Source organism: Corapipo altera, unplaced genomic scaffold (genome assembly GCF_003945725.1).
Source record: "Corapipo altera isolate COAL_440 unplaced genomic scaffold, ASM394572v1 1b, whole genome shotgun sequence".
Classification (NCBI taxonomy): domain Eukaryota; kingdom Metazoa; phylum Chordata; class Aves; order Passeriformes; family Pipridae; genus Corapipo; species Corapipo altera.
The window spans coordinates 10,598,965-10,611,285 of record NW_020884881.1 but is presented as its reverse complement, the minus strand read 5'-3'; the positions used below and the strand labels follow the sequence as shown (position 1 = coordinate 10,611,285).

Sequence of the window (12,321 nt, the reverse complement as noted above, 5' to 3'; positions counted from 1 at the left end):
ATTTACAGTCTTTGTACAAGAACTCTTGGGGTAATGGATTTTACAGACAATATGTAGTGAACCGGTACAAAAAAGGAAGCAGCAAAGATCAGTGCTGGGAACAATTCCTAAAAAAGCACTATTACTTGACATAATTGCACTGAAGGTAGGGAAGAGTCTAGATGCTCCAAATGATTAGTGGTAGAGCATGGACTTTTCCACTACTAATTTCAAAATGTGTGGCAACTGTATAGGTGCTCTGGGTACAATTGCTAGAAAATAGATGTCTGTGTTTCCAAACTCACATGTGCATTAGCCGTCATCTTTCACGACAACCTTCTCAAGGCTCTGCCTGCACTATGGTACTTCTGTGCCTGCAGTTAGCTCAGCCTATGCCTATGTGAGGAGCTTGGGCTCAGCAGGAGGAGCAAAGCATCAAACTGTGCTGAGAGCCAGACGCCCTCGCTACCTGTGTTGGCAGGGCTTTACTTTGGGCTTTATCAGGTATCACTGTGCAGGAGACAGTCACAGCTGTCACTGCAAAACAGCACATCTAGAAGGATGTCAGCAGGAAGGCTGAACTACCCAGTTGTCCCTAGATGGATCTTTTTGACAAACAAATCAAAAATCCAGCAGTTTTCAGGGCATTGTAGAAAACATGGCAGCATCCTCAATAGTGCTGACAGTCCCAAACAGCTCCTTTCACTGCAGCCTCCCAACAAATCCCACAATTTTTCTTCCCTCAAAGACAAAAGAACGTAGGAAAAGGAGGTCATGTGTATAAACAATAAAGAGAGCATCTAAGCTGAGAGAGACACAAAGGATACAAGGAATGCACAGAAAAACAAGCAGCCTGAAAAGAGCTATATATAAAACACACAGTAACAGCAAGCACAGGGTGCAGTGGGGATTCAGCCAGTCCAATTAGCCACCAAAACAACTAGAATTTAGTGAGGCTGATGATAACATGTGATTCTTTATAGTGTTCCCTCTGTTCCTTGCTAGAACAAGAATTTCCTATCTATAAATAAGAAAAGTAAACACGCACACAGAAGAGCTTTGCAATTTTTATGCAAAGCAGGATGAAGCTTCATTTACTTGTAATTATTTGTTCCTATATATATACATCACACTGAAATGCAAGGTATTATGCAATTGCTTTAATGCTATAAAGTGTCATGATGTTATAAATAGCTAGTTATACATTTAGATTTATTCTGCAGAAAACCAGAAGAGATACCTAGTATATGAAGGCAGAGGCAAAGTAACCCGGGTCCACTTGTTGAAAGTGTCTGAAATGAGAATCCTCTGGAGATGGTACTTGTTGCATTCCACGTTAGTAGGAAGACAGTCTCTCAAAATTGGGTGCCAGGTGAGCCCAAGGTCCACTGAATATTCCAGTTCAATAGCTAAGGGTGGAAAGATGGTTAATTACTTAATTTGGAGACTTACATCCATAGTTCTACAATGAAGTGCAAGCCTCAGAGAGCATCACAAGTCTACACTGACAAAATAACCACTCAGAACTTTTCAAACACTTGTGTCACAAGCACAAAGCCACCTCCTTTGGTGGCAGTTCTAGAGAATATGTTACATGTTGCTCAGCAAGTATAGCTCAGGAGGAGTCTGCAGCACACTTCTGCATCTGCCACCTACCTCAAGGGACCACAGGTGCAAAGACAAAATCATCTGTTAAGTTGCCAGGATTAAGGCAAGCCAATTTCTGTAACTCCAGCATGCAAGAAAATGATGTGAAAGCATCAAAAACACCAACATTTTGTTTTTCAGGCTGAAGGGTGAGATTCAGGATGTAACTGTTGTTAAGGCAGAGCAACACTCAAACTTCTGGCTCTGTCTCAAGACGGTTTAGTCACTCTTCCACCCTTCCTCCAGACCAGCTCATTTCATTATCCAGCATAAACACTTTTGAGTTTGTTAGTCAGTGAGCTTGTTTTCATTCAAACAGCCTAGCCACATTAAACTAATGTATTCATTTCTCAGTGAAAGTCAGCAATTTCACTGTTTTGATGTCTATGGCTTATAAATTTTATTATGAAAAAAAAGGTTAGTCAAGCTTACTAAATACTTCAGATTAAACTTTCATGCAGCCATTAAAAAGTAAATAACAATAGGCACAGAACTGTAACTTGAAGTAAATGTTCCAGCTGCCAGGCCTTCTGGCTGTGTAGAACAAGGAGCATGGCTTGCAGTGACAGGGGTGATAAATCTGTGATCTTTTTTTGATTACTACAGACCCATTTCTTCTACCCTCATGCACAGGGAATTACCCTTAATCACCCAATCAGTCCTACTTGATGTTTCAGTGCAGAAGACAGTGCTATAGAAATACAAGGACAAGTGGATACAAACAAGGGTGAGTTTTTAGTGTTAAATCTCCCTCACCAAAATGAAGCACTTTACTCGTCATGACTGGAAGCACGATTAGGTAGTGTCCTGCCTAATTTAATATGAAGTTAAGATAATGGTGTTGTAGACAACAACACAAAAACAAACCAAAAAAAAAAGAAAAAAAAAAAAAGGAATTGTTTCTTAGTCAGTATGCAGCTCAGCTGCCTAAAACACTTCTAAACGTAGCAGAGATGATCTTAGGATGTTGTAGTCTTTTTAATACCAAAAGAAAAATATATTGTTAAGCATGTGAGAAGCTTCAGATTTTCAAAATCAGAGAAACCACTTTGGGGACTCCATGTAAAATTTTTTTCCATTTTCATACAGAATTCTAGAAGAATTGTCAGCAACTCAGTGAATTAACACATACCACATGATGGTTATTATATTCTCCTCCTCATAGAAAACCTGTATATTCCAAAACCTACCATAAAAGAATGTAATTTAAGATGCACAAACAAGCATTCAAAAGCTAGAAAGACCTATTTCTTGTGTACCTTAAAAATCACATAATGAGCCAATTTTTAATTCCATGTGATATTTATTGAGAGCAGAGCACATTTTTATTTATTTGTGTATCTGTATGTATATATGTGTATATACACATATAAAGGCTGGTTCTGCACTCAATAGACATCATACAGAAAAAAAGGAAGCTACATAATTAAAAACCACATTATGTGTACATAAACATATATATACACATATAAATACATATATACACAAGTGCATATATCTATGCACACATTCCTACATGGATACATATATATCTATATACATGTTCATTATTTCATATGGAAGATAGAAATTTTTGCAGTTGATGCTGCCTTAGCAGTGTCAGATGTATGTTGTTATAAATGACTTCTTAGATATAGAGGTACAAGTGAGATCAGAACTGGGACTTCCTACACCAAAAATGCAAAACCTCAAAGCAAGAAACATATGCTGGGAACACCCAGTTGCTTATTATTAGGACCACCAGCACCACCCCAGGCAGTGAATGCTATATACTGGTGAATGGATTTGAGTAAGGCAGCTGTTAGTCTTTTTCTTTAATGGATTGAACTGCAACTTAAATGCTCGGAGGGAATAATAGACTTCAGTTTATCTTAGGCTTCAGACACATAGAATAAAAAAGCTGATGTTACAATTTCTAACAGAAGCATGCAGCCTTCTTTTTTTTTCTCAGTTCTTGTTGCAGTGAATAATGGAACCAGAAAACAAGTGAACTTTCCTCTACAGCAGAGGAAGAGTAAGGGCAGAAAGTACTAAGAAGTCATTACCATAACAGGAGTCTGTGACAGAGCAGGATGCTGCAAAATCTATTTGCAAGAAAGAGTCTTCATTGACAACAATGTCAGTGGTGACAACGTAGCGAGTGCTGGCTTTCTCAATGAACACCAGAGCATCCCCAGTAGATCCACAGACTGGCATCTTTGTTCCACCAGGATGGAGCAGCCACTTTCTACTATCCAGTGTGGTGAAATCATCTTCCAATACTGTATTGCCAGAGATATTTCCTCCAATAAGAATCTGAAACATTAGGCAAGGAATTGTTATTGAAAAGAAAAAATGTCTATAAGTCTTCATAAACATACATGTGACTTAGCAACCTGGAGGAGGAAGAGATGTGCCAGTCTATGTATATATATTCTGCTGGTCCAAAATGGACAAATTCACTTAGTAAAGACTTTAGGCTATGAGGAAGGGGAGTATCTCTTTCCTATCATGGAGCCCTAAAGAGAATGGCTCAGCTATACAAATCTGAAGTTCAGGGAGATGAATTCTATCCTTGATGAAATAAAACTGCTCACAAAAATAAATGTTAGTAAAAGCAAAGTAGTTGCACTGTTGTTTTTCCTACTGACTGTTCAGCTCTACTATAATCTAGTGCACTACTATCAGGTTGCATCTGCTGATAGAAGTGGGGAAATAGTCTCTGTTTTGCCATTGACTGCAAGAGATCAGTATTTTACTCTTCAACAGCAAGCCAGGTAGAATTAATTTTCATTGTTACTCTGAATTCAGTTTCTGACTGTTCTGAACTAATATAACTACACTCAGTGAAGATACAGAAATGGAAGAAGGAGGATTTTTTTAATTTCTAAAAGGAGGGATGGGAAGTAAAATTTTGTAAACACAACATTGAAGTGGCTGGGTTTTTCTTAATAATCTGAACTTCTTTAAAAAAAGCATTCATAAATATTTAAGCAAGTTGAACTTGAACAGCCCAATAAGACTACTAGGAGCATAATCACTTCAGTGGGGTTTCTTGTGATTTATATGAAGTCATACAAAGTAATATAATAACCTTTATAGAAGCAAATACCAAATACGAAACAAAACCTTGTTTTCATATAGATTGATATTTTTCTGTAGTTTTTTTCTGTTACATTTTACCAAACCAATTACATATTTGGATAAATTTTAAATGAAGGTTTTTGAAGTTTGAAAACAGACTTGCATTTTGCATGGTAAGGCCTTCTGCAATGTGAACTTGAGGCTCTCCCCACATATAAAAGACCTCCCTAGCTTCAAAACAGGCGTTCAGTAGCCCACATGGAAATGGTGCATTAAAAACACGAGTTCAGCAAATAGTACTTATGCTCTAAACATCTTTTTACAAAGAATTTCTGCTTTTCTCAGTGAAATGATACATGCCAACAAAACGGAAACATTAAGACTGAAACAGCCTAAAATTGTGCTAAACCCAACCCCCCCTCCCAGGATTCCTTACCTGGTCGATTACCCAGGGGCTGTAGAAATGCCCGTTCTCGGAGGGTTGCCACCAGCGAAGCCGAGTGGAGCTTGAACGGGCCTTCAAGGGAATTTCCAGGGCAATGTATCGTCCCACATTGCTGGAGTTACTGAAGAGGAATTCCTGGAGAAGGCTCCACGTGAGGCCCCCGTTGAGCGAATACTGCAGTAGCACAGGCTGGCTCCTGGGGTCAGGAACCCCCTTGCCACATCCCAGTCTCATGAAGAACTGCACAAATCTAACACAAATCTTCCACTTACTGGAAAGATTTATTTTCTACAACATCCTACACAACAAACTGGAGAGTTTGTCTGTTGACTAGCCCAGTAATTTCTTGCTTTAAGAGTCAGCTTTAGGAGATCTTATGATTTCCTTTTCAAAGTTTCCAGAATATAAGTAGACAGACAGGTGGGATGACAAAAATTCATTTTGCCTGTGTAGTAGTTTGCCAGGCATAAGAGGCTGAACAAAGTTGGCCATTTATGTTTTGAGCTTTTGTCTGCATAGCAGATGGTGTTGCAAGTATCAGAAACATAATCCTGGGTGAAATTTTTATCCCTGCATCCCATGAGTACAGATTTTAGTGGCAGAAAAGCAACGATGCTCTGAGTAGATCATAATTTGCTAGGAATTTGCTGAAATGCTTAAATTCAAAATAAGCATCCCAGAGAAAATATGGACAGGAGAACAAAGCACATTTCACTTTCAGGGGTCATTTTGTCCATTTAGTCAGCCTAGGAAATTTGTCTAAATTACACCGTTTAAATGTGCTGGCTTCCCTGAAGCCAGCCCAAGCCACCCAGGGACACCAGTGCTTTCATCCCCCAGTTAATTGGCTTCTCCAAAGCAGCACAATAGACTTGTATCAAACTGTGAAATTCTTCCCATCAGCTGATGCTCATAAATAGCTCTACTGTGCACTTGGAGTGGAGGGAACTGCTGCTGTAATGATATTTACTTATTGGACTTGCAGGGATATTACAAGTACTAATTCATGTTTGCACAGTTTTTGCACAGCTTAAGAGTGTTGTATCTGTTCTAATTATTATTGCATTAGTGCTGCCTGGCTCATGGTTAAATGAAATGGAGCAAAAGAAGTTTTATATCAAAAATCTTGTTCTGGTTTGATCTGCAGGTAGATCCACTGGGAGTGGAGGCTGCAGAGGTCCTGGGCAGACAAAGCTTCAATAAAACACCAGACCTACAAGTCAATTAATTCTAGTCCTCGCTGCAACTCACAGTTTCTCTTGCTACTATATATAACTGCTTTCACTATAGATTATATCCACCTCCATGTACCAGACATAACATATTGCTTGTGCTATAAAGGAGCACTGGGTACCCTCATGGATCAACATATCAACTGTAATGGATTTGCTTCACTGCTGGCAAGTCTTTCTGCCTCCTCAGATTTACTCCAACGTTTGCCACATAATTCAAAGGAAATAAACCCAGGTGACCTTGTCTCTGTTGCATCTTTGTGTGCATTGCTACTCTTTCATCTCAATTTTTACTAATGTAGTAATAACACACTCAAACATAGGTAACAATGTCTGGCAGATAAAAAGCAATTTTAAATATCTGTCTGCTCATCCCACAGATAATTTGCAAAGGCTCTGCCTATTTTGAAATGGAAAAGCAAAGATTTTTTTTGTAAATCTAGTAACACTAAAATGTGTAGATATTCTAGTAATTCAGAATTGAAAGGGATTTGATCAGTTGTGATACCTAAAACATTCTGCCCCTACCGATATTCCATGCTGTGCAGTTTTAGCTACTGGTACCCCATGATGGCTATATACTGTCCCCTATGTTAAATTCTTTAACGTATAGATGTGATGGTAGTGTGCAGTGGATTGCAGACTCCACTTGATTTCAATCCCCAGGTGCTGAGCATGGTTTGCAGCCCAAACAGACACAACTGCTTGCCTGTGTACTTCAGGGGATCTCCTCATAATGAAAGGGGAAGTTTTAATGTGAATACTGAGACTAGTACCCTTAAAAAATGCTTGTTCTCATCATTCCTGGCATAGGCTGAAACCCCTCCCCAAGTCCTGTGCAGAACTTGGCACGTATCTGTCACAGCCTTGTTGTGCTTTGCAGGTGGCTGATAGAGTCAGTCTGGAAATTAAGGAAATCCTACTGCAATTACTTGAGGTTACTAAAGAGCAGCTCCCAGCAATACCATTGCAGTCTGCCTTGGTGTTCAGAAGAGAACATACAGTTATTTGTTGATAACTGCTATTTTTCATAAGCATATACAAGAAATTGAATGTTCTGCTTTGTTTTCCTAAGACAGAAGTAATTTATCTCCATATAACACCTTGAGGTCAATATATGCAAATCCAGCTACAGACCATCATGGAGAAGAGATAAATGACAGTTCTTTGAACATGAGCAATGGGGAAAACATCATTTAGTCTAATGGAGCAACTTACAAGATCGTATGTTTTGTTAAACAGTCTTTAAATTTCAGAATGGTCCAGGAAATAAAGTTAGTGCAGAGAATTGAGGTTTGTATTTATCAAATTCTGAAAAAAGTTTGCTGTGAGGAATCTTACAAATGACAGGTATCCTTAATATTACACATCACTGAGGGGTAGCTAAAGTGCTGATCTAAAAAATACATTGATTAGATAGTAGGGATCTTTATAGACCATGATGCTTTACAATTAAACCATTATTTAAAGCTTCAATACCAATGCTGACAAGCAAAAAGTAAATAAAAGGCCTGTTAAAGTGTTTCCCAGGGAACCTTAGAGAGGATTAAGGTGCTTACAAGAGATCAGTAGAAAAAAGTTTTGGAGAAAATGCAATCTTTCCAAGTAATAATATAAGGATATAACCTAAGACACTGAATAAATTAGAAAACAATGCCTATTTGTTAGCATGCTCACAATTAGGATGGAGATTAATTTATATCAATGTAAAATTCTAATGTGGCTTGCTTAGCATGTCTCACTCATCAAATATCTCCTCTGCAGGCTCTAATGATGCAACGTAATTTGCAAATGCACTAAAATATTTGGTTTTCAATTGCTGGTGACAGCTTGTCACCAGCTTGGGAATTTCTCAGTTAATTATTGGGAAAAAAATTGTGCACAATAAGAAGAAAACACGCTTCAGAAATGAAAGAATTACGAGATGACAAATGTAAGAATTATACTTCCAGTGGATACTCCTGTTTCAGCAGTGGCTTGTAATACACCAGACTGTAAGACATGCAGTCGATTTCTCATGTTACGGATTCAGGAAATAAAACTTGCATAAACTCCTGAAGCTGGGGCATCAGACCCTGGAGTTCTTATTCAAGGAAAAAAGTAGCATTTAAATGGTTAATCCAATTAAAGCTCAAGTTAAATTTAATTTAAAATGATAACAGTATTTAAAATTGAATATTTGCTAGTGTAAGGACCACAGAATATGTCAGCTTGCCTTTACCACAGAAGTATTACATATGTATTATTCTCCAGCATGTTATTTCCTCAATGAAATCCTTTTGAAATTGTTACCTGGCTTGTGACAAATCTAGGTCTCGAGTCATCAGCATACGCAAGCCTTCTTCGTTAAAGAAAAGATTGTTTCCTCCAGACATGATACCACATTTCCTTGATGGCTTTCCTCCACTCACAAGGAGGAATCTATCCGACTCCAGCTGACCTGAATACACAGTGAATACATATTTATGATTTACTCTGAAGTGTTCCTACTGCAAGAGTACTACTTCCAGAGGAAGAGAGATAAATTAAAAATCACATGCTGACTGAAGAAATATTCAGTGTTTCTGATGCCACGCATTCTAGAAAGCTGACGCATATCAAAACAAAATATACAAAATAACCCCATAAGTATGAAGTCTGGGATCTTAGCTTCCAGATATTCATAAAATTTTCCACTTTTCTTCATTTTTCTTAAGATAACAACAAAGTACTCAGGTCTATAAAGAAACTCTGGGTACCATGTGGTAGCACGCAAGTAAGGGCTGGCAAAATTTAAAATGAATAGCAGCACCTGTGAAGGGATGAGTTTGGTTCACAGGTGCTGCTTTATTCAAAACATGCTCTTCTTGCCGTGCCTGCTAGTGGGGGAAGCCTCGAGGGGGTTTTACAGTTGTGTGTGTGAGTGCTGAGCGTGCCCAGGCATGCATGAGGCTTTGAATTCTCTCCTGTCATCCCTCTCTTGGGGTCTGCTGTGGCTGCTCAGCAGTGGCCCCCATGGCTGAGACACACAGTCTGCTCTGAAACCGTGTTTGCTGTAGTAAGGCCTGTTAGATTTCCCTTGTAGCGAGAAATCACACAGCCTTAAGCCCTCCATTGTGTGTCTCATTTGCACGCATTCTGTCTGTGCTAAAGTCAAACTACCATCAAAGCACAATTTTCTTCTAAAATTACTTTCTACCTGTGGAGTTTCAGGAAATTCTGTTTCAATTAAGATTTTGTATTCCAGCTCTAACAACATACTAAATATTCACAGACCGTGCTTGCAAATGATATCTAAACTACTCAGCTTGTGGCAATACCCGCCCCCCCCAGCATAAATTACATTCAGAAGCATGCAGGGGTGAGGAGTTTTTTCCCTTCAACCCTGGGTTCCACTAGAATGGACAGGCAGAATCAGACCCCCCCCCAAAGGAGATACCTTCAAAATCATCCTTAAGGAAGTCAGAGTTCTTGGTACTTATTTTGCAGGTTGGCCCAGAGTACCCGGGGTCGCAGATGCACTTGGTGCCGTTGATGCAGCTGCCGTGCCCGTTGCACATCTCCTCACACTGTGGGCCAATGTACACGTTGTCAATGGCCCAAGTCACAGGCTGGGATCCAGCAGGGTAAAATCCTTGGTACCACCTGAACCTTGCCAATCTGAAAATGGCATAAAGTGTACTTATTTTAAATAATAGCTCCATCTTTTTTGCATTCCGTGTATGTACCATACTATGTGTATATATTATTCTTTCTGTTGGAACCGGCTTGATAAATTGCTTAATTCTAGAAACTGACCACTAGATTTAAGTTCCATCAGTACCTCATGCATCTTTCTGTTGACATTCAACCAAAGTACTGACAGAAATAAAAATAACACTATTCATTAGTTGTAATACCAAAACTGAATGACAGACTTGATTTTCAAGTTTTAAAATCTAACCCCTCTTCTCTCCATCATTCGTGAGAAGGATGAATGGTCTGATGAATTTGCTTCTGCTTTGGTGTATAGTGCCTGGGTCAGATCTGGCCACTTTCACCCTATCCTGGAGAGTGCTTCCATCCTGCCCCCAGGGAGACCACCTGTGGAGGTGGAGTGGTAGGATCTCACCCTCAATTACACAGAAAGACAACACGATCTGTCATGTCACCAGGTATTCAGCTTGGTTTTGGGTAACTTAATCTTAAACTAGACTGATGTAGGAAGTTGTTAATTTAAACTATATTCTCCTTTGGGTGCTGTCCTGTCATTTTTAATTTGCATTCTAACTGCTACTTGCATCAGTGTTGCATATGAAATGGAACCAACTAGGGAAGGAGGGAAAACAAATTGAGGTGGGGAAAAACACTCAAGAGACTAATTTTGTTCCACCTGAGAAAACATTTTAAGGGAAGAAGGAAACCAGAAGAATGAGAAGGGAAAAGCACTTAATTGCCTTGCATGTTTAATGTGTCTTGTTAAAGATATCTAAATTCAGCTGGTGAATCTATTGCACAGGGATAACTGATGGGTGAGGACATTCCTAAGACTTTCAAGAAAGATACCCAAGAACCATGGTCCAGCTGGAAGTAAAAATCATTGACTTTAGTGTGCCCTGGGGTGAAGGACACAAGTGTGAGCTGGAGGTGTTGTAAGCTTCTCTTGAGAGTAGATCTGTGCCTCACAGGCTGGATTTTTTTCCTGACACATGTCAGCTCCTTCTCTGAGGCTCACTCCTGGTGAGGGTGAAGCACAACATGCTGTGCCTGAAGCAGAGAAACCACTGGTCTTGCTGAAGTCAGTTGGGGTTTCTTCTCTGTCTCAACAGGCCCTGGGCTTTTCCTTCAGGACATAACTGGAATACTAGTTATTACTTAGAGCTGTCTGCTGAGGACATCAACATATACATATGGATTTCCAAAATTACATATGTAGTGGAAGTAATTGAAAATGTCTTCATTTAAACATAACCACTTGACACTTCAGAGATGAAAAGTCTGGGATTTTTTTCAGAATTATATAAGGGGTCAGGTTTGAAGCTTTTTTCCTGGTATTCCAGTGGATTCTGGCAGAGAAAACCTCCCTTCAGCCCTCTGGCTCAAGAATTTCATGCACTGAATATTCCATGGAAGCTACTCTGCACTGCTGGGTTTGGCTGGCCATCAGCAATGGGCTCATGGCCTGGTGTGTTGGGGAAGGAATAGGAGGGAAACAGGACAGAAACACTCAGGAACAGAGGACTACATCAAAATACCTGGAAGGTTTAAATGAGTTAGGAGTGTGCATAGCCTAAATTTTCATTTGAGGGTTGCGCTGATGGTTGGGTAAAGGGTCAAAGAATTCCTTTGTGCAAAACCAGAAGCACAAATTAGCTGCTGCAAGAGATGGTTACCTATTCCATGCTTGAAATGTTAACTGTCATAAACCAGAAAATTCAAGTTTAAAATTTAAACATTTTCTTAAATTATTAAACATCCAAGCTTTCCAAACTTGGTCCTTATCTCTTATATACTCTTTTCATACTTTCAGAGGAACATATGGGGTCACTTATTTAGTGGAGGATCCATTGCATGCAGTACTTTCATAAATACTCAGTCTCATAGTTGCATAGACTCATGAAGCCTCATAGTTGCACAGCTCATTTTCATTTATACATGGTACAGTTTAATTATTAATGATGTGATCTTTTACATAAAGTGAGTTGATGCTAGAAGACAGTTTCCCCTGAAAAAGTAAACAATAATGTTTTTACTTTGAAAAGTTACATATTATTATGCCTGCTAGTATATATTGTTTTTCTATGCTATGTTTTATCATCCAACCTGGTTTGTTCCACAAATTTAAGGTTTCTAGTGACTGAAGCAATTAATTTCCTAGAATCAGAGAATTTTGCAGATATATGAGACAGTGAGTATTTAGATCAGACCATGTCCTCATACTGAAGTAGAATTAAGTTTATATGAGCTCATATTTTACTGCATTTTCTGTGAACCTCA

General features: G+C 39.0%; 1 protein-coding gene across 3 annotated transcripts in view; it reads right to left on the bottom strand.

Annotated features, from left to right (window-relative positions):
- The window catches only part of RELN (reelin), a 279,714-nt gene that overhangs the window by 28,914 nt on the left and 238,479 nt on the right, over positions 1 to 12,321 (bottom strand). For all 3 annotated transcript variants that reach the window (XM_027639774.1, XM_027639775.1, XM_027639776.1), the window contains exons 42-46: positions 9,785 to 10,005; positions 8,659 to 8,806; positions 5,126 to 5,384; positions 3,672 to 3,921; positions 1,220 to 1,388 (exon numbers count right to left, since the gene is read on the bottom strand). In XM_027639774.1, the coding sequence (XP_027495575.1) occupies positions 1,220 to 1,388; positions 3,672 to 3,921; positions 5,126 to 5,384; positions 8,659 to 8,806; positions 9,785 to 10,005 (1,047 nt within the window). The remainder of the gene's footprint in view (positions 1 to 1,219; positions 1,389 to 3,671; positions 3,922 to 5,125; positions 5,385 to 8,658; positions 8,807 to 9,784; positions 10,006 to 12,321) is intronic.